Source organism: Notolepis coatsorum (assembly GCF_963971535.1).
Source record: "Notolepis coatsorum genome assembly, chromosome: 3".
Lineage (NCBI taxonomy): Eukaryota > Metazoa > Chordata > Actinopteri > Aulopiformes > Paralepididae > Notolepis > Notolepis coatsorum.
The window spans coordinates 147741430-147764750 of NC_140167.1; the positions used below are offsets into that span (position 1 = coordinate 147741430).

General features: G+C 39.7%; 1 protein-coding gene across 3 annotated transcripts in view; it reads left to right on the forward strand.

The window, feature by feature from the left end:
* Positions 1 to 23321, forward strand: part of LOC311224637 (glutaminase kidney isoform, mitochondrial-like) — a 133264-nt gene that overhangs the window by 105732 nt on the left and 4211 nt on the right. For 2 of the 3 annotated variants that reach the window (XM_084309703.1, XM_084309704.1), the window contains exons 14-16: positions 4926 to 5018; positions 22022 to 22083; positions 22431 to 22507. In XM_084309703.1, coding sequence (XP_084165829.1) covers positions 4926 to 5018; positions 22022 to 22083; positions 22431 to 22507 — 232 coding nt within the window. Of the gene's footprint in view, positions 1 to 4925; positions 5019 to 6235; positions 9795 to 22021; positions 22084 to 22430; positions 22508 to 23321 lie in introns of those variants that run through there. The other variant, XM_084309705.1, reaches the window with a different exon arrangement.

Here is a 23321-nt window from a genome sequence, read left to right on the forward strand (position 1 = left end):
TACATGTCCGGTATCGGCCTATCACTAATATTAGTATGTGAACAAGCATGTGTTGTGGCCTCAGTCCTTCATATCAGTTATCATGTGATTCTATCTTCACTCTTCCTTGAAGCGTACTATAACCTGAGACCATTCAATCACGACATATAAACAAGTCTGGCATCAGATCAGCAGGGTCATTGATGCCAGGAGCTTGGGCACTAGGCGCTGTTGGCCCACTAATAAAGCAGCTAGTACCATGAAGAAGCTTGGGCAATGTTCTCTTGGAGTGTTTAACCCTGCTGTCCTCATCATAAATCTATCAATACAGGCCGTAATATAGTATTGATGAATTGAAAATGGGGGACCCTGATGTAAACGAGATGTAAGTCTTTCTCTGGTCTGCATCCCCTTAACAATTGTTTGTATTGAGCCGTGCTGTATTGTACCCATTCTGCAATCTGTTAATAAAGTGTTTCTTTTTCAAATGTAGCCAAGATTAAAGACCCCAACCCTATCAAAACAGCAGTCAAAGTGTATATTTTCAGCACTACGTTTGTTTACCAATGATTTTAAGTGTTATTAGCAAAATATGAGTTTCTCTGAATAATGTGAATTATTTCGGAATTGCATCAGAAAAAGGCGAGTCACGTGCGGAAATGACTAAATACAGATACCACTGCCATTGAAAAGAGGAGATTTGGCCCTATCCATAGATGTATGACTTGGCCATAATAAAGTAATTTATAGGCCTGATGTTCTATAGTATATGCAAATTGCATTATATTTCAAATTGCATGTGTCTGGATGGCAAAATTCAGTACTGTATTTACAAAAAATCATCTCCCCTTTATTCATTTGCTTAGATCTTTTCTATACTTCATCTCAAGAAGGTGCTGAAATTCCTACGAGCTCAATGTTAGCATGGTGTTATTCACCTTCAATGATAAAAAAAAATATATATATATTATATTCTCCTTTTGATCTCCTTTCATTACAATTTACTCAAGCATAGTTTGAAATTTAGACATTTATTTGAAGGATAAACCCCTTGAGATATGCTATCTCGTTTTCGAGGGGGTCCTTAACATAGGATACAAAACATACAATACAAAACAAAAAACAAGACAACAAATGCACTTATACACTGACAGACGCTCTCCCAAGCTCACTCCCACAATCCACACTGATTCCTCCCAAGAGGATCACCAATATATATATATATGTTCCCTTATAAAACACAAACAAAATTATAATTTGATCTGAAAACGACATTTAAGCCCTAACACAGTAAATCAATAACTGGTGCAAGTAGTCTGTAGATGAGTGAACAAAGATATCTTGAATAACCGGTAAGAAGTAAGAGATCTGAGTGAACTAGGCAGTTTGTTCCAATCAGCTGGTGCTTTATATTTAAAGGCAAGTCGACCGATAGCTTTGATGGTTCGAGGTATACTAAAGAAAGGAAGATCCGTGTGTCTTAAATTATAAGTTGAACTATATGGTGTTAAGAACTGCTTTAGATAGGGGGGATAATTAAAGTAAATACATTTGTAAACAAAAAGCAACCAATGAAAATGTCTTCTGAATTGGGGAGAAAGCCAGTTTAACAACTCAAACATAAGACAGTGATGGGTTCTATAAGGACACCTCAATATAAATCTGCAAACACTATTATAAGTAACATTTAAAGGACGGAGATTTGTTAGTGTGGTGTTTTGATAGACTATGTCTGCGTAATCCATTATTGGAAGTACCAGCTGTACTATTTAAGCATTACATCACGCGCAGGAGTGGTTTGTGACCAATAAACCATGCCTAGGGGTGGTCGTTAGGCCCGAGGCGCAGCCGAGGGTCGTTAGACCCCCCTAGGCATGGTTTATTGGTCACAAATCACGACTGCAAGTGATGTAAAGCTTTTATACAACTGCTAGATTCATCCAACCTTATTTCTATACAATAAACACACAATAATCGAAGATTTATTGAAAAAACCATCCGCCAGAAAAAACCATCCGCCAGAAAAAGTAGTTCCCACAACTACAAAAAAGACAAGTTGCCTCCATGTGGAAGCAGCTTGAAGTGCATCCAACCAAACTAACACATCCAACTGTGTATTATTGGAATGATTGAGAGAAGTTGCCTCATGTGGAAGCAGCTTGAAGTGCATCCAACCAACTAACACATCCAACTGTGTATTATTGGAATGATTGATTGAAAATTTTATTACCAGATGCAGAATGGGTACAATACAGTACGGCTCAATACACACAATTGTTAAGGGAATGCAGACCTACTTTCCATAGAACTTCATTCTTAGATGCTTCTATATAAAGTAGGTAAAACAAATTAAAAAGTCTTCTTTGCCCTATAGGAAAAAAACGTTTTCTTCGCCCTATTCTTTTATTTATTTTTTTAAACCTACTGTAGAGGGCCTAAACTTAACCAGTTGGAAACCAAGCGTACAGTAATAAAATTAGCAATCAATCAATCAATCAACTCAATAGGCCATGCTCACTTAGAACAGCGCAGCACCCAGCTCTCTGACTATCCCCCGCGTTGCAGGCAGAGTGTGTGTGTGTGTGTGTGTGTGTGTGGGGGGGGTGTGTGGCGGTGGGTGGAGACTAGAGCGAGCGCTGACAGTCGAAAGGAAAAAGAAATTGAAAAAAAAATCGCAAATTAATCCATCAATCAATCCGCGATTTTTCTTTTGTTACAGAATGATTCAAGACCCATCAATTACATCATCCAACATTGTTTAAACGACTAAGACATTAGCTGTGACAGAATCACTTGATATTTAGTCGTTTAGTCGCCATTAACATATCCATTTGTAAAGATTATTGGCCACCTTCTTGTGATCCGGCGGAGTGATGTGATGTGGGTCGGTTGTGGGCGGGTCCTGGGCCAGCAGCGTGGATTGTTGCCAATAAAGACGTGTAAAATGACTGTTTCAGCCAATCAGAATCGAGAAATTTGCATGCCGTTGTATAAAGTAACAGACACAATATTTTTGACACTGGGAATACATTCCCTGAGGTCCATATCTACAGTATGTTCCTAGACACCAAGAACATGCAGATTGACCTTGTAGAAGTGGAGCAATCTTTCATTTACTTGGGCGTGTACTTTTAGGCAGATTTTCTGAAAATATGGCTGCAGCCTAAAGGTGCTCCCATAGTCGAGCGGACCGTACACGGAGCAGACTCCCGAGGGGCTCAAAGCTGACCCAAAGCAGAGTCCAAGTGCGAAGCTCCTATTTTCTGACGCGCGGACGTCCGCGGTGCCCACTTGGTGTCACACAAAACGCTGCTGGCGCGAGACATGTAGGAAATTGGTCCGCGGAGATCCGCTCGACTATAAAAGCTCAAAGAGTCCGGTGGACCTCCGCAGAGTCCAGTCCGTGTACAGTCCGCTCGACTATGGGAGCACCTTAAGAGGTTAAGTAAGTGATGATCGATGAATGATATGGAAGCCAGGCCAAGATTGTTATCACTCCGGGGGCTCTGTAAACAAATGCTGTGTGGGAACAGACATCAGCGCTCCAGTCGGATGACTGCCATCTCTGGACGTTCTCGCTCACACACACACACACCCACACCCACACACACACACCACACACACTCATCCTGTTTAATAACTTATAACATAGATCCACTACCAGCAGATGACTTGCCATTTTGACCTTGTTTCACAGTCTGCCTGTCACTCTGTTTAAATTAAAATTTTAATAAAAAAATTACAGTAAATATTATCCAGGGAATGTTGACTGAGAACACATGCAGTTTCTCAGCAACACTCTCAATTACGATAATCGATGCCTTGCTTGAGGGCATCCGGGTGGTAGTTGTTGAGAGAGAGAGAGGAACGCTTCACTTAGAATATGTCATGCACAAAATGTTCTAAACTATTTCCCCCTGTGTTTCAGACACACACACCTCTCACTTGCAACACAGTCATTTATCTTAACCCTTTCACTGCCACACTACCAAATGGTTAACCCTTTCACTGCGACAATACTGAAGGTTCACTGCCACGTGACAAAGGGTTAACCCTTTCACTACCACACTACATAAGGTTAACCCTTTACCATCACACCGTCTGTAGTGTGATGGTAAAGGGTTAACCTTCTATAGTGTGGTAGTGAAAGGGTTAATATAGATTAGGGGGAGAATATCGATGGTGATATTATTATTATTATTTTTATTTTTTTTATCTTTTTCCCCCTCCTTTTTCCTCCGTTTTTCTCCCATCCCAATGTTAGTCGTTATGCCAATTCCCAATCCCCTTCCTGGTCGCTGCGCACCTACCCCCCACAGTCGGTCTGGGAGAGTGGAGGCTATCACGTGCTTCCTCCGACACATGTGTAGCCAATCAACCGCTTCTTTTCACCTGGCAGCGCGGACTCTCACTGAGAGGGTGTAACGTGTGGAAGGATCACACTACCCCCCTTAGATCTTTTTCCTCGCTGAGCAGGCCCCCCGACCGAACTGTTGGAGTCGCTGTTTACAACGACCAGGACCCACCCACCAGCTTTCCCACCCACCAGCTTTCCCACCCCTAACACTGCCAATTGTGTTAGTATGAACGACCAGCCAAGCTGGTAGCAATGCCGAGAGCTGGGCTCGAACCCAGCATCTTCTGCACTGGTGGCGAGCACCTTGCCCACTGCGCCACCTAGCCGCCGGTGATATTATTATTGATATTATATTGATGCAGTGACTCCAATTGATTAAATTGTAATCATTGTATAATTGTTTTTGCTTGACAATCCCATTTTACTATAATAACATATTATATTCATGTTGACGTCTCACAATGCATAGGTTGTTTCCCCCTCCTCCATTCACCATTGTATACCACCTATAACGAGCACAGACACCTTCCCTCTGTATTAATGCCTTAACGAATGGAACTTGAGACAGAGGCCCTCTCCTTTCTTCCAGGACTTGGTGGAGCTCTTCAACTTCCACAACTACGACAACCTGAGGCACTTCGCCAAGAAGCACGACCCTCGCCGCGAAGGAGGGGACCAGCGGGTAAGCCAGACGCCGTCCCGTCATCGAAACCTCCCCGAAACACACACACAAGAGTCCCCCCCCCCCCCCCCTCATCTTCACCGGCAACCACCACACAACCACTGGGTGATTTCCGGTGACACTGAGGTTATTGTGGTCCAGAACGGGATGGCTTGATAGTAGAGGTGCTCCGACGTCACCCTTTTTGACGACCGAAGTGAGATCACTGTTTTGAGCGCTCGGTGACAACGGCGTATTGAATGCTTCACTTGATTGATGAGACGTTTTCGACAGCTACTCTATTCCTAGAAAATGTATGTGGGGAAAATACACATCAAATGTCTCCATACAGAGTTATAAAAGACAACGCTCATTCAAGTATTTTAGTACAGCGTAGGGGCTGATAATGGTATCTTTACATGTGCAACTCGACTTGATAGCTTGTGCTCTGCCCTCTAGAGGTCAAATGTGATACTCCGCAGTGTCTCATCTGTCGCACTGCCTTTTCTTTGCCTTCTTTTTTCGCCTTCGACGAGGAAGCGCTTGGTATTATTTTCCAAATATATATATACTGTACAATTGGGTTTGCTTGTCTTTTTAGACGGGTGGATCTTGGTTCCGTTAGTAGCTGAGTTGGTTGGTACGATCGCGATGTTAAGCTAGCTGTCAGATTTGAAGGGATGGTAAAACACTGCGATAATCCACGAGGACGCGTCTCAGCATTGATGTCTGCTGACGAACGGTTAAAGACATAAGTGAGTGGACAGACGCAAAGACCGGTGAAGGTGACTGATGCTTTATTTACCGGACATACTGGCAGGGGACACTTGAGTCACACCATCCACACTGACTTGAGTCATGTGTGTCTACCGCAGCCACAAATCAGACACGCACACGCACACATTAAGGTTGGGATCAAATCACCTACTCAAAATACAAATGGAAACTGTCATTCGGTCGCCTATCATCAACATTTATTCTCAGCAATTTGAATAGATTGTATGCGACAACCTACTCAGTATTTAGAATTTTGAGGACGATCCACTTCTAGCACTTTGGGATCCCACCGAACAAAAAGTGCATTACAAATTCAATCTATTATTATTTATTATAAATGGATTGAATTGAATTGAACCCAGCCATGACATATACACACATACACACACACATACACACAGAGAGAGAGAACTGGGGAGAGCAGAGTGAGACTAACTTGTTGTCCGTGTTGATTGAAACAGCAGCTCACCCGTGGACCCATGGACTATGAGAGCCTCCAGAAAGAGCTGGCTCTGAAAGCCCCTCTCTGGAAAAAGGTGTCCCCCACTGAGTCTCTCCAGGACTGCTCCTCCACCACTGTAGTCTATAGGATGGAGGGTGTTGGGGAATGCAACTAAGGAGGGATGCCCTAGAACCTACCTACTCCCACCCCCACCCACCCTGTCCTAGCGTCCCATCTGCCTACCTACCCCCTATCTCCACGGCCACCTCTTCCCCTGTCCCCTCCTACCAGCCCTCGACGTCAAATATTTATATAAATGATCAAGATGATTATTTATTTATTTTATAAAGAGCTTCTCTTGTGTGTGGAGGATTTTATTTTCAATTTATTATTTTTCGTTTTATGTTTTATTGTTTTTGTTTTTTTCTGAGGATGTTTTAATTTTCTTTGTATGTTTTGTTGTCGTTTTTTTTTCTTATTTCCTGAATTCAAAATGTACCCCTAGCCTCTGGTCTCTTTGGTGTCTTAGAATGTAAAGGATTGGATACACGGTAATAAAGGTTATATTATTATTATGTAATATTATTATGTTTCATCTCACACACTCCAGTTCCGTCTTTATTGGCTGTATTTTGGAAATTTCACACTTTTCTGATTTGGATTAGAGAGTCACAGAGAAGTTGGCTAAGGGATCCATTTGTAATTCATCTTTTCTCGAAGTGTGTGTGAGATAACGAGTGACAGACCTAGGTGAAATAGTATTTGCAAATGGTTCTTGGCGTTTGATTTCACCTTCTTGAAGTACCAGGTGGGTGGGGTTTACCCATGAGGACAGTTCAGATTGTGACGGGTACCAAACACGGAGAGATGAATGAACTTGTCTTACCAATACTTTCCTGTGACTGGCTAAACAAAACGGTGAAACGTATTTGCAAATACTCTTTGGTCCAGGCCTGGAGAAGGTTATGTTGTCATAATGTGCTTCAATATCCACATTAGCAGGCAAACAATATCCCAGGTTCTGGCACACAGCCAACATGTAGAAGGTGTGTTCTTTCCCGAGGAGCAAAAGGGAAATTAGGAGCACAGTAAAGTAGGGGTGTGGGACACTATCGATTCACATAAGAATCGCAATTCTATCTTAAAAATGTAATCACAAATTATTTTGAGACATATTAAACTATCTACCGCAGTCAAATGGGGGGGAAAGTATCTCAAAACGGCAATCTAGAATAAAATCCTTGCATGTACCTGTGATCGACAATCGATCTTTAATTGAATCGTGACCCCAATAATTGAAATCGAATCGTGTGATTCTTGAAATTTGTGAAGCAAAGATGTTTCTATTGAATTGAAAAACAGAAATGGCCCTACCAAGTTGCCTATTCCTTTTTCCATTTTGTAGTTGGCATTAATTCATCTTTAGAAAACAATGCTACTAAAGATGGTAGCAGGAGATCACTGTAATGGTATGGATTCAGTAGAATTGGAATGAAAGTGCCTTAGAAAGTCACCTAAAGCTGCATGGTGACCCGGTGGTGCTGACCCAGTGGTGCTGAAGCCAGGGCTTAGTAAGGAAGCAATTTGCTCATCGCCAATAAATGAGCACCAAAAATTTGAACTAATTTCAAAGTAACAGTCTAATGATAATGCAGGCCATGAATCTTCCCTTCCCATGTTACATCCTAGACCTTGAAAGGAAAGATCGCCCCAAAATTAACTTGAGACTTACCGTATTGGTCAGAATATAAGATGACCCTGATTTAAGACCCCTCTTCTTCAAGACTCATTTTTGGAAAAATATGTTTTCGAATACCAAACTTAGTTTTTTATAAAGAAAATAGTTTTATTTGAAAATAATGATAATACAACACTGTTTTATTCAATGTAGGCTGTCTAACATTACACTCACCGTCGTAACAAAATGCACTGAAATATAGGATAATGGGCAACGGCAACAGCTGATGAGCATGTCTAAATGCTACTTTAATTTGTCGGTTTACTTTTATTTAAGATCTTCCTATGAAGAAATAAAAGATTCGGCAGCTTCGCGGTTGCCCACTCGCAAATGATGAGGCACGATCGGGGAATGCAGACACACACGCAGAGGGATGGGGTTGTCGCAGAGCAAGTGGACATGGAGAAAAGAAAGGGAGGTGGGTCAAGCTGTTATAGAGAGATTCAAAGGAGATGAATAGAAGATCCGGGGGAGACAGCGCAAGGTGATGGAGATACAGAGGGGAGAGAGAGGCTGCATATACTGTAGGCAACAAAGGCCGGGAAACTAATGGATCTGTTGTTGTGAATGTACAGTATAATGACATTTAAAAGTCCAGACCCCCAAAATAAGACTATGCCCCTTTTTCAGATTTTATATTTTCTTCGTCTTATATTCAGCACAATACGGTATATTTCCGCTTACTTTTTTTTTAACTTACTTTTTTCATTGTTTTGGTGAAGCACCACATTCTATGCTACACTGATTCCAATTGGAGCTAAATTTATTGTGGGAATTGATCTGAATTGTGTCAGATTGACATATCACCAGACTTGACTCAAAATTAAATTAAAAAGGGAATATTATCAATATCAAGGCAAGTTAACAGTGGAAACTGCAGTAAATATAATATTCTATCTGATAACTGTAATTTGTGCCTTAAACTCCTGATCTACTCTAATCTACTCCTGACTCTAGTAGATTTTTCCTCTTCTTTCTTTGGGGGATATTGATACAACAAAACCAAAGAAAGTGTTCGCTCAGTCCAAATCTAGGAGCTTTAGAACTTGGCACACTGGCAGGATTATGAAATGAGATGATTATGATGACGGGCTGTATTTAAGACTCTGGATGGCGTCAAACTTGATTTGACTTACAGTATATTATTCTCATTCATCTACCAGTACTCTTTCAGGGACAGCAGTGATAGCTGACTAGCATTCCGAGCTGCTGTTGAGTGTTTGTGTGCATGTGCTTGTGTGACTAAAAACATGACATTTGTCTTTGCAGATGTGTTCTTTACGCACAGTATTGATCCAATGATTGTAGGTGGGGGTGGGCTAGTGCTCCTTAGGCTGGTCTGATTATATCCTCTGGAAGTTGGCAGTCTTTAAATTTGAAAGTACCGTATACAATATTATCTTCCATAAATAAAGTAACTAGTAACCGATGGGTTCAGATAAATGTAGTGGAGTAAAAAAGTACAACATTTCCTTTTGAAATGTAGTGGAATGAAAGTACACTGTTCCCTAAAATGCAAACATGCACGTAAAGTACAAGTATCTCAAAATTGCGCACAAGTTAAATGACCTTGGTTCGAATGACTTTCCACCGCTGACTGATGATTAGCCTACTATGGGCTCACATGGCTCCATTTCATAACAATCAACAGTACGTTATGTTTACGTTGAAGAAATACTCAAGGTAGCAGAATGCCTTTTACAGTATGCTGTAGCTGAAATTTAATGATTTCACTGCAAGTCACGGGGCTGCCGTACATACAGTAGGAACAGTATGTTGAATGAGAAGCTTGTTAAATAATGGGGGGGGGTTTCAACCAGTTTAGTATTTCATTTTGTAACGTGGGTGTGGGAATATTCAAAGATATCTAGAAACTATACTGCTTACTCTGTATGGTTTTATGTGAGACATTATATATTCAATTCAATAAAAAAAAACGTTATTAGTCCCGCAAGGGGCAATTTAAGGCATGAATACGGCAAACATCTGTACACTTATACACATCCAATATCATATCACATCTACATCTCACAATGTTGGTTCTTGTGTGTGTGTATATATATTTATATTATATTGGGGTCGTCAAAGTTATCGCATCAATAATGCGTTGGCGCAAATGCAAATTAACGTCACTAATCTTCTTCAAACTCATATTCAAAAAAAGTTTTTATTAATTGTTAAAATGTACAAACATTCAGTTCATATATTATTTTCTTGATATGTCTGTCTCCTAATATGCCCAGACAATTGAGTATTGGAAAATGTAGTTTACCAATGTACCTGTTGAGTCCTACATTGAGGTCCAACATTTGGTTTTAATGCTTAAATAAACGGGATGTTTTAGTGAACCTTTTATTATAAGAGTAAAGTTGGACACTACATTGTGTGAGTACTCATATTACTGATTATTACATGGCGTTTTCACATTCGCCGAAATGCTTGCTTGTGATTGGTCAATAGCCCCCCGACTGCGGTCATTATTTCTCAATAATGACCGCAGATTTTTCAATAATGACCGCAGAGCGCAGCTGTTTGCAATCAAGCCCACTGACACACTGTTTCAGTGCAATTAGACACTGCCGTGCCGGCGATGACAGGGGGCGGAGCGACGCCAGAACACAGAGGCTGCCCGCGATAATAATAATCACTTTATTTGGGCTGACAGAGCCACAGAACAACTGCGATTTGTCAAATGAATTAGGTATATTGTTAGTAAGTTAGCCATGTAATAAGCGGGATAATGTATAGCGCTGCACTGACAGCGGAGCCAGAGGCTGCCCGCGATAATAATAATCACTTTATTTGGGCTGACAGAGCCACAGAACAACTGCGATTTGTCAAATGAATTAGGTATATTGTTAGTAAGTTAGCCATGTAATAAGCGGGATAATGTATAGCCTACTCGGTCATTGTCGCAAAATAATTGACCTTCACTATGTTTAAAACACCTCGGCGCGGCGCCTCGGTATTTTAAACTCTGTCGGTCAATTATTTTGCGACAATGACCTCGTAGCCATACATTATCCCTTACCTAATGTCACATTTAGCAGGTCAATATGGCGATCTGTTGTTGCCTATTGGGCTTTGCCATGTTCTGATTATTTGCAGCATATTTATTTAATTCTAAATGCAGTGCCTTTTGTTTTTCTGGACAATATTTGTAATTTTGTTTATTTGATCTAATAAACATACATTTGCATTAAGCAAGCATATCTGTCCACTCATGTTCATAAGATATTAAGAACAATATCCATTTAAGGTATATTTTTAACAGATACACAATTTTAGAATAATATGTGATTAATCACAATTAAATATTTAAATTAATTGATAGCCCTAATATATATATATATATATATATATATATTGTATACACACAGTATATCATTGCATACTCAACAAACTACTGCCTTTAACTTTTTAAAGGGTGGCATTTATTTCCATGCACCAATTTATGATTTATTGTACTTCTAAATGTACTCAATGGTAGGTAGAATAGATGTACCATTATGCTATTGTGAGTGTGTTTGTGTGTGTGCGCCAGTGTGGACAAATGTTTGTCACAATACTCAACAGCATATCAGAATGTGTAGAGTATACACTTCACAGACGTTCCTTACTATTATTATTTGTCTCCCCAGAAAATGGCATAGAAATATTTGCACATGAATGTCAAGCAGAAGCCTTAGATGTTACCCCACACATTGCTAGGGGGGGGGGGGGGCAGTTTTATCCATGTTTGTTTTCCGGTCACAGCTTGAAACTGTGTGGAACTGGTATGTGTTCTTTACTTGATCTAGCTCTGAGCTAGCTTCTATAACCGTTAACAACCTGTAGATTTAGCTCTGAGCTAGCTTCTATAACCGTTAACAACCTGTTGATTTAGCTCTGAGCTAGCTTCTATAACTGTTAACCTGTTGATTTAGCTCTGAGCTAGCTTCTATAACCGTTAACAACCTGTTGATCTAGCTCTGAGCTAGCTTCTATAACCGTTAACAACCTGTTGATTTAGCTCTGAGCTAGCTTCTATAACCGTTAACCTGTTGATTTAGCTCTGAGCTAGCTTCTATAACCATTAACAACCTGTTGATTTAGCTCTGAGCTAGCTTCTATAACCATTAACAACCTGTTGATTTAGCTCTGAGCTAGCTTCTATAACTGTTAACCCTTTAATCGCCGTTGACGCTTTTCAGCGTCATTCTCCGCCATGCTTATTCTGCCGATCAATATTTCAAAAATCTGTGATCGAAATCATATTTCTCCCCCGGAGACATTATATGTACTGGTGAGCCCCTGTCAACTCTCTAACGGTTCAAGAGCGCCATCTGGTGGCAGATCGGCAGATCGCCCAGGACATAAACAGGGAAGTGGACGCTGGTGCTCATTTCAATTTGGTCCGATCACTCGCTATAGGTCCCGGGACTCGAGCTCGACACAATGGATATCGATCCGTTGCCAATAACTCGATAAACAACATGATTTGGACGTATATACTATTATACAACCTGGAAATGGATCGGGTATTTCTATATCCCATAATAGAAAAAATTCTGTTCCACGCTCATCTCCCAACGGCGTGAGGAAGCTACGGTGAGTTTCAGCGTTATTTTGTAATGTCTTCTATACTAACTGCTCCAATGATCATATCACCCACACTAGATGAATGATATAACGTTGCCCACGGAATTATAAACGACCCCCCGCCCATCCGGTCATCATCAGATCATACGTAGATCATTCTAGAAGTACGTCCATTTGAAATTTTTTATCTTGCGCCGATTGCTATCAAACTGTATACAATCATCAATATAATGCATTTGGGGCTATAAATCACGTTCTGGAGAAAGCTGCAGAAAACGATAAAAACATACTTATACTTTAGACCGTATTTTAGTATGAATATGTGAATGAAAAAGTATAACGTTGCTACACCCTGAACAATAGATATAGGACTTTGAATGGGCCATGGTAATGTCAATTTAGCAATACAATTTAAAAAGTTATAGCCCTGCAAAGAAGGGGAACTTCTCCATGTTAAATATGGCTGGCGAGGGATGGTAAATTATGAATTTAACCCCGGCGATCAAAGGGTTAACAACCTGTTGATTTAGCTCTGAGCTAGCTTCTATAACTGTTAACAACCTGTTGATTTTTTTTTTTTTTAAGGTCCCACCTTTTTATGTTTTGTCATGTCTTATTCATTTATTTTCTTCCTCGTATTGAGTTATGGTTTTTAAAATGTTTTACTGTGTGTTTGCAGATTTGTATTCATAGTTGTGGTACAAGGCATTCAAAAGCTTCTGTCACAGTCAAGTGATACTCATTCTGGCCCGGGGGCCACTGGCCCTTTGAAGCATTCCGGTATGAAACGCATTTTTATTGGTGGCCGTATTTACATCTATAATCTATTATTTATAATCTGTATAAAAAGGTTCGAATTGTGTCTGTGTAAATTATATAATCTGTGGATCGATTGGGTTTTTACAGGGGGGGGGGGGGGGGGGGGTTACCAGTTGGCTAAGAATCATCTATACCAGCAGATTTAATCAAATCAAATTAGCTTGTTCATAAAAGTATGCAAATGATCAATGCTTGATGTAGTAATAGCGACATGCAAGCATTCATTTGTGTATCTTACAAATGTCATTCTCACCTACAAGTTGGCATGCTGTCGACATCTGCCATGTTACTAGAGTCAAAGACGGCAGTTTGCGTTGAATGTTTGTGAGCAAAAAGGAACGGTTATCAGTTATCAGAGGTCTCCCAGGCCCCGGCAGTTCGCCCAGGGAGCCCCCAGGCTCAGACCCAACCCACAACGTCTTGTTTAGCCACATAATAATATTTGTGCACTTTGACTGAATAGTAAGTCATGTGGTTTATAATTAGAAGATGTAGAATAGGTTAGTAGGAGTTAGTTTATGTAGAATAGGTTAGTAGGAGTTTATGTAGAATAGGTTAGTAAGAGTTAGTTTATGTAGAATAGGTTAGTAGGAGTTAGTTTATCCTCTTTAGTCGTACTGGAGTTGTTTCTTTCTTGCTGCTATGGTAACAGTGAAGAATGTGTGTGTGTTCAGCAGGCCATCAGTCTGCTCAAGGAGGCACAACACAACGTTAGAATGCAGTTGCTGTCAATTGTCGGTAAGACTCGACAAGACTGCATTTCAGTTACAATGTGATTAGGAGTTTGACACTGGGTTAACCCTTAAGCTACTGACCCGATGGGTCATAGCCAGAATTCAGTTTGTTTTTGCACAGACCAATCATACTGGAATGAGAAATCATTTCGATAGTCGTTGCTCCTTCGATGGCATGATGAGCAAGTGGTGTTTCTGCTGTAACTGTTGTTATATATATAATATATACATTTATTTATTTTTCAGTATCATTTTGGTCGGTGTTAAATCGATTGAAGATTAAAAAAAGTTACTTAAAATATCATCAGAACTAACATTTCTTGCATGTCCAAGAATGTGACTGTTACTAAACCTGATGACATGGCCGTTACTCAACCTGATGACATGGTTTCTGAATGCAGTACCAGTATTTCCTTTTTGAAATCGTACTATTTTAGTGTGTGATTTCATATCATGTATACAGTGTTTCCTTTGGTCTCTTTTAAAATGTATAATTGCCTCCCCCCACTCTCCCTCATGCATGTTTTTTGTATGATTTAATAAATGTGTTGTAATCCCATGTATATTACCTACCACCACATGTTTTATTACCTACCACCACATGTACATATTTATCTTAGTTGTATGAGACATTGATTTTGGCCTTTTGATTATATGAAATGATTACCTATACAATACAATTGGAACCAATCGGTACCTTTTTTGTTTTCTCAAAGCCAATGTTTCTCATCCTAAATGTCCTTGTTGGCTTCTAAAGATGGGAGGTTTGAGGGAAAGGCAAATGCTAAGACATGAACTGTCTTCTTTCACAGTTCTGAGCAAATTATTCTAAGTGTGGTTGTGATGGAACTAAGAACGGGATGGGGAAAGTCTGAAGATTTTATCTTTCCTTGATGTCCCATGTGAAAAATGTAATAAAATACTATAATCCATCAACATCTGTCTCTAAATGCCATAGTCTTTCATGTAAATATTAACTTTTTAATTGGAACGTTTTAACATCCCAGTACCTGTATGTTGGAAGCAAGCCCCCCCCCCCCCCCCCCCACACACGCACAGCTCAGGTGGATGTTTCGAAGTGATCACTGTCAGTGATGGTTGGAAATGGGCTCAAAGCAGTGCAATGACACCAATGGACCCTTTATTTCATAAACTCATCTGACTGGAATGTTAGTAGTAGATTGCTCTTGTTTAAGAATTGTCTAAACACTTACTGATAACAGGAAATACTTACTGATGACAGGAAATACTTAAACATTTTTGTCCAATTGTCATGTCTTGTGTAGCACTGCTTTTAACCATTACAGTTGTACGTTTTTATGTTTGGGTTTCCTCAGAGTTCCATCCTGGCACTGGCCTATATCAAGCCACGCCCTCTATTCTTGCTCCTCCAATCATACTGTAACAGTTGCTTCCCGAACAGTTGTGATTGGAGGATCAAGAAAAGAGGGCTATCGGTGGCCTGTAGCTACTGTATTATGCTACAATTAGCCAAAATTCTCTTCTCAGAATCTTGGGCTTGTACACCTGAAAGGGTTAATAGCAGCAACACACAGGCAATCTGTTGGCCTCCCAAGCCTTCATAATGTGTGGAGGTTAACGTGTGGGTTTGGTCTCTGTGCTTTGCATTCCACTTTGTTTTGCGTTTGATACACTGAGGAATTAGGGATGGGCACTTTTATTTGGGGTACTACAGTATTACCACCTACTAAAAACGGACATCTACAGAAATCACATTATGGCCTTAGTTTAGCCTGAAACTGAACAGGGAAAATAATATTTTGACTAATGACCGACATTTTTGTAGTTACAATTGAATTGATGTGGTTGCAATATCAGTACCAGTATCAGTGCTGGACTACTACATTACTCAAAAGGCCCATCCCTATGAGTGATGCCAACTTGGCCTGGCTAGCAGGTATCTTGTAACCCTCGTTGAGCCCGCTGTCTTTCTTACCCTCTCTTTTTCGATCTTCCTGTGTTTCTGGTAAACGCTGTGTGATGTTATTGTTTGGTTTTCTGTCCCTTTATGTGTGTGTGAGGTGTTACCGTCGGCTGGCCAGGGAATAACTCAGTATGATGAAAATGGTTTGACTGTTTTGGAACCTTTTATTTGTGAAAAGATAAACATTAAACTGGGTTATCCTTTGGTCTCTATAGTGTTGTATAATACTTGTATTTGACTTACCTTTGTTTCTTCTTTATACTGGGGAGTTCATATCTACATAATATTTCTCTACTTGCTTAAAACCTTTTCCTCTGTCCTTTTGGTTCAGGAGATAAACATGCTTTTTTTTCTCTCCTGGATTATTACCTGTTGTGGTATGGAGCATTTTTCCTAAGCTTTGCTTCTCACTTGGAGCAATGTAAATGTCATTTTGTGGAGCCAGAGATAATCCGACCGCATGCCAAGGCTACTGTGTGTGTGTGTGTGGGGGGGGGGGGGCTTTGTGTTCTCCTGTGATGTGGTATGCTGTTGCATAACGTTCACAAAGTATGTCAGCCCTCCTTTTTCACAGGTAAATGTAATGGACTGTTTTATGCACCGGTGTCACTTGTTTTTAAGAACAGAGGTAAGCCTACTATATAAGAACAGAGATAAGCCTACTCAATAAGAATAGAGGTAAGCCTACTCAATAAGAACAGAGGTAAGCCTACTCAATAAGAATAGAGGTAAGCCTACTAAATAAGAATAGAGGTAAGCCTACTCTATAAGAACAGAGGTAAGCCTACTATATAAGAACAGAGGTAAGCCTACTATATAAGAATAGAGGTAAGCCTACTCAATAAGAATAGAGGTAAGCCTACTCAATAAGAACAGGTAAGCCTACTCTATAAGAACAGAGGGAAGCCTACTCGATAAGAACAGAGGGAAGCCTACTCAATAAGAATAGAGGTAAGCCTACTCTATAAGAACAGAGGTAAGCCTACTATATAAGAATAGAGGTAAGCCTACTCGATAAGAATAGAGGTAAGCCTACTCAATAAGAACAGGTAAGCCTACTCTATAAGAACAGAGGGAAGCCTACTCGATAAGAACAGAGGGAAGCCTACTCAATAAGAACAGGTAAGCCTACTCAATAAGAACAGAGGGAAGCCTACTCAATAAGAACAGAGGGAAGCCTACTCAATAAGAACAGAGGGAAGCCTACTCAATAAGAACAGAGGGAAGCCTACTCAATAAGAACAGAGGGAAGCCTACTCAATAAGAACAGAGGGAAGCCTACTCAATAAGAACAGAGGGAAGCCTACTCAATAAGAACGGCGGGAAGCCTACTCAATAAGAATAGAGGTAAGCCTGCTCTATAAGAACAGAGGTAAGCCTACTCAATAAGAATAGAGGTAAGCCTGGTCAATAAGAACAGAGGTAAGCCTGCTCTATAATAACAGAGGTAAGCCTACTCTATAAGAACAGAGGTAAGCCTGCTCTATAAGAACAGAGGTAAGCCTGCTCTATAAGAACAGAGGTAAGCCTGCTCTATAAGAACAGAGGTAAGCCTGCTCTATAAGAACAGAGGTAAGCCTGCTCTATAAGAACAGAGGTAGGCCTGCTCAATAAGAACAGAGGTAAGCCTACTCTATAAGAAGAGAGGTAAGCCTGCTCTATAAGAACAGAGGTAGGCCTGCTCAATAAGAACCGAGGTAGGCCTGCTCAATAAGAACAGAGGTAGGCCTGCTCAATAAGAACAGAGGGAAGTCTACTCAATAAGACCAGAGGTAAGCCTGGTCAATAAGAACACTAGAACAGACGTAAGCCTACTCTATAAGAAAATAGTTAAGCCTACTCTATAGGAAAATAGGTAAGCCTACTCAATAAGAATAGAGGTAAGCCTGCTCTATAAGAATAGAGGTAAGCCTGGTCAATAAGAACAGAGGTAAGCCTGCTCTATAAGAACAGAGGTAGGCCTACTCTATAAGAACAGAGGTAGACCTACTCTATTAATGTGTGGGTTGGAGTTGAGTGGGGATAGGGGAGGGGTTGCTATTGCTGGCCACACCTCAGACCCTGCCAAGAGAGGTCTGGAGAGTCCACAGTATAATGAGTTACTAAACTCCAACCCACACATGATCAGAACAAAAAGGTAAACAAAGTGCAATACCAAGCAGGGCTCTTTTCAGGTTATTGCTAAATGGCATTGTTTGACTGAAATGACAAATTCCACAATTATTTGAAATGTACACTATCTCCTGAATCGATAATAGCAGTATGGCTCCCTCTCTTATCACCACTCTGCTGCATTTACATTTTAATTTAAGCAACTTGGGAAAGAAAAATCTTTCTCAAATGGATTGAAGTAAAATAGACCTGTATGTTGAGTTATAGTGGGATAGTTGCAAATAGATTATTCTCTAATAATAATTTGCATACAATTCATACAATTCTTCAAATAATCTATCTTGATTATACAGTTACAATTAAACACTGGATTGGGGTGAAAAGAAAAAAAGAAAACACCCTCTCTGTAATGTAGTTGAATTTGGCCCTTCATTGATTTAAGAGCTCTTGTTAAAACCAGACCCAAGACCAAAAAGTTGCTTTTAAAAAAAGGTTCCTCCTTGTGTCGAAAGTTGTGAATAATTGCAGTAATGACCTTTGACACAGTTCTGTTCTTGAGTCTACATTTGGCTAGAATGTTGAGTAGCCTCCAGCTGCAACTCCGGAGCGAGCCCCTCACTAGGCGCTGTGGCAGCCACAGAGATCGTGCGCTGATTGGCGGAGAGTACGGAAGTTAGCGCTGATTGGCGGAGAGTACAGAAGTTTCTCTACCACCGCTGATTGGCAGAATGGGTACAATACAGTAAAATACTTCCGTCTTGTTTAGCAATGTACAGTTAGCTCAGTTGAGACGTGCGGTTGGAGAGAGGGTCGCGGCCAGGAATTGATTGAAAACTTTATTAACAGATTGCAGAATGGGTACAATACAGTAAAATACTTCCGTCTTGTTTACCAATGTACTGTTTCTTCCCCGTCGGATGTATATATTTCTTATGATCTCTTTTTACTACACAGTTCTTTCTGTATGTCATAAATGTCATGATGAATTGAAAATGGGGGACCCTGATGTAAACAAGACAAAAGTCTTTTTCTGGTCTGCATCCTCTTAGCAGTTGTTTTGTATTGAGCCGTACTGTATTGTACCCATTCTGCAATCTGTTAATACGTTTTCAATCAATTTGCTTTAGAATTTTTTTTAACGTTATTGCCATAAAACATCGCAGTTAGTTTCTCTACTTTTCTGTGAACATCTAGCAAAAAACGGCGTTGCAATCTGATGAAAAATGTCTTATATTCTATAATCATATTTCAAATTGAATATGTCCGGATGGCAGAATTCAGTACTGTATCTACAAAACCTTCCGTTTGATCATCTTCCCTTTATTCATTTACTTAAATTTTTTGTACATGTGATCTCAAGAAGGTGTTGAATGATTTTCCATGTCTGGTCAATTTTAGCATGGTGTTATTCACCGTCAAAGATGACAACATTAAAAAAAAATATATATATATATATATATAGAATTGATATTCTCCTTTGGTTCATTACAATTGACTCAAGCCTATATTCCATGAGATCCATAGATAAGAGGTTAATGGTGTTACATCTTATCCTCAGTATTTTGAGACACTGGGTAACAAATACAAACATAGTTCAGTTATTGGGTTGTAATTCTAAAATGTGTTTAAAATCGAATGGCATTACATAACTATTTACAGCTTTTAGTGTTATTGATCTAAGTGATAGTTATTTCAACATGTAAATACAATAATAAACTGCAGAAGAAATCAGTCGACACCAGTGTTTTCAGCAATTTGTAAAAGAAAATATATTATTTTCATTGCCGAGAACCAGTCCCATGGCCAAATGATGGTTGAATGGCGTTATCTAGAAGAAAGCACAAACATAATTTCTGTTAGGCCAGTACAGCTCTTGTGCATTCATCTCTTTAAATAAGGGACAATAATAGGACAAGTAATATTTCTGTTTTTCTGAAATTGGCCGTTCATCACCACAGATCAAACTGAGGTTGAGAAAGGGTCGGGACATCTCCACATTCTTAAAAGGTTATCATAAATCTGAAGTGGACCCAACACACAACTTGGCACGCATAACAACATGGCCTAAGCTGATATTCAAACCTATGATTGTGAAGGAAGTAGGCAAAAGCACTACCTACCAAATGTGCCATGGTCTCCCTTCCTTCTTCATTTGTTTGTCTATCCTCCGGTCAAATTCCTCCACCTCACTGAAACAATACAAAAGGACAACATAATACATTTAATTTATATAGCACTTTATTACGTCATCTCGAATTGCTTCACAAAAGATAGAAGATAAAAAGTAATAATATAATAAAAAAATAAATAAAATCCTAATAATTATAATACAAGGTCATATAATAAATCTTACCTTGTAATTCCGTTTCTCCATCTTTGATTAAAGTATGTGTTATAAATAATATAATAGCATTTTAGCATTTAGATTATATATTAGTGTCATGGTTCCTGCCAGGCAGTGCTTTCTTCCTCTCTCTATCTCTATATTGGGTTCCAAACACAACCGTGATCATTTAGATTAGATTTAGACTATTGTATTATTAGATTATATATTGCAACTATATTTATTGTAGGGCAAAATAACAGAGGGCATACATACCCTCATCTCGCACCTTGTTGCTCATAATGTCCAGAGTTAATAATATTGTATATTGTTTACACTGCCTTTTTATTCTATTTAAATTTGTACTTCTCCACTGTACTATAATTCTGTGACCTGTACCTCCCCTCCCCCCTCATGCTGCTATACCTGAATTTCCCCAAGGGGATCAATAAGGCTAATAAAGGAATATCTTATCTTATAAATTAATACAAGGTAATAAAGGCTTACCTTGTAATTGCGTTTCTCCATCTTTGTTAAAGTTGTTTGCTAAGGTAGAAACTAACTGCGTTCTGATTTACTTTCTGTTTTATGGCAATTAACATTCAATTAACGTTCGCTAAGGTAGAGAAACGTCTGTACTTTGCGCCAGACGTCTGGTAGAGAAACTTCCGTACTCTCCGCCAATCAGCGCGCGCTCTCTGTGGCTGCCACAGCGCCTAGTGAGGGGCTCGCTCCGGAGTTGCAGCTGGAGGCTATTGGAGTATGTTTAGTTTTCCTCTGGGGGAGGGGCTTTCAGGATTATTTTTAAAGGGGCAGTTCATTCTGTCTATTTTCCCCCTTACCTGTGAATCTCTTAACTTTTCAAACCAATTGAAAAGTTAGGGATATCTCTATCTAGTTTCTGCAGTGACGTAATTGGAGGACATCTCAATAAAATGAAAAACTAAAAACTAAACTCTTTCAAAGTTAAGATGTACAGATATTTTTTTTGAATGCAGCATGCTTTTGAATGCTTTGGAGCAGTTTAGCATTGCTCATGTTTTTCAACACCAGTTATAATTGAACATAATTGTTCATACCTCTGGTTATATCATTGACAACTATATTATGAACAATCTCCTACTTTTATTTTGTCACCATCACATTTTCAATTTCCTCCCGAAAGAATCCAACCATTAACCCTTGACATTGAATCATTCCTGTTTCAGGGTAAGTCTTGAGTGATGCAGCGAACTCTGTATGGTTGATTGTTTGTATTATTTTGCTGCATAAAATTCTGTTTAGCTAAATCATGGCTGCATTGAATTGCTTTCTTCGTATTTACAATGGATGCAGTAGCTATGGCTTGGAAGTGAAACATGTAACATAAATTAAGTAATATTTGTTTATTGCTTTATCCCGCTTGTAATATGTGATGTTTTCTATGTAATGGAGTGTTATCACGTGCTGTGTCCAGGCTTTTCTTCTCCAGCTGTGAAAATCGGTGGAGAAGGAACTCTTTAATTAGTGTGTATGTAGAGTCATACAAACAGCCTTTCTCTCTTCTCCTCCAGGTCAAGTCCGTTATCAACCTCCTCTTCGCTGCCTACACAGGAGATGTCTCTGCGCTAAGGAGGTGAGTGTCTTTCTCTCTCTCTCTATTTCATGTATTATATTTCTCCTCTTGTTCCCTCACTCACTACACTCGGTGTGCAGGTTTTGTGCTTTGGTATTGTCTAGCATGTTCTTTGTATACTGTAGGTTGGATCAGCGTCAGTCTTTAGCCAGTATGTAATGGCTACTTATAATGTCGACAGGGGTAGATCCACAAAACCCCATTGGCTACAGAACTTGTATTCCAAATACACTCATTTAGGGTATTTGCAAGTGTAAGTAATGGGGTTTTGTGGCTTGGGAATGATCAAGTTGAAACTACTGGCATGAGATGAGCTGTTCCCCTCCGCCATGTGTGTGTGTTTGTAGGTTTGCTCTGTCATCCATGGACATGGAGCAGAGGGACTATGACTCCAGAACAGCCCTCCATGTGGCAGCAGCTGAAGGTACATTACATTATACCACCTCTATATCTCAACTACTGTACCACAAATAAAATTGAGGTACTTGAGTGTTTGTTTTAGGGGACTTTTACTACACTACATTCCAGTTTTAAGAAGATAAAGGACAATAAGAATCTATCTATCTAAGTTATTTAAAATAGAAACGTGCATGCATTTTTGATCGGTTACAAGGTATAACTCAAGTATTTCTAATGAGTACTCCCACCAGCTCCCTCTGTTATCATCGTTCTACTGCATTTACATTTTCATTTAAGCAACTTAGAAAAGAAAACTCACTCTCGGATGCATTGCCTGAGCTGAGAAAGCCAAACATTAGCTTGTGTTTTATGGTGGTAAGTTTGTTTACATTGATAATATTTGTATTACATTGATAATGATTGAAGCAAGACCTGTATGTTGAGTTATAGTGGGATATGAAAGTTGCAAATAGATTATTCTCTAAATTAAATAATCTTATCTTGATTAAACGGTTACAATTAAACTCTAGAGTCGGGTGTTCATTTAACACATTGGTCGCCAAAATCGCTTTTCAGCGTTTTTGAGATCAATATTTTATTTTTTCGCCATGGCATTCATAATTCATCCACCCAACCCCCGATGCCCTAGCGGGACCCTAGATGGGACTGCAACGGCTCAATACCGCCGCCTGGTGGATGGTCGGGCGAGTTACACTCTCGCAAAAACCGGAAGTGTCATCGGTGCATCGAGGAAATTCCTCCGGCAGTCGCATCTCGCTACGGGACTCCTGACAGACACTATAGTACATATGGATCACTTTCTAAACTTAATAATCTAT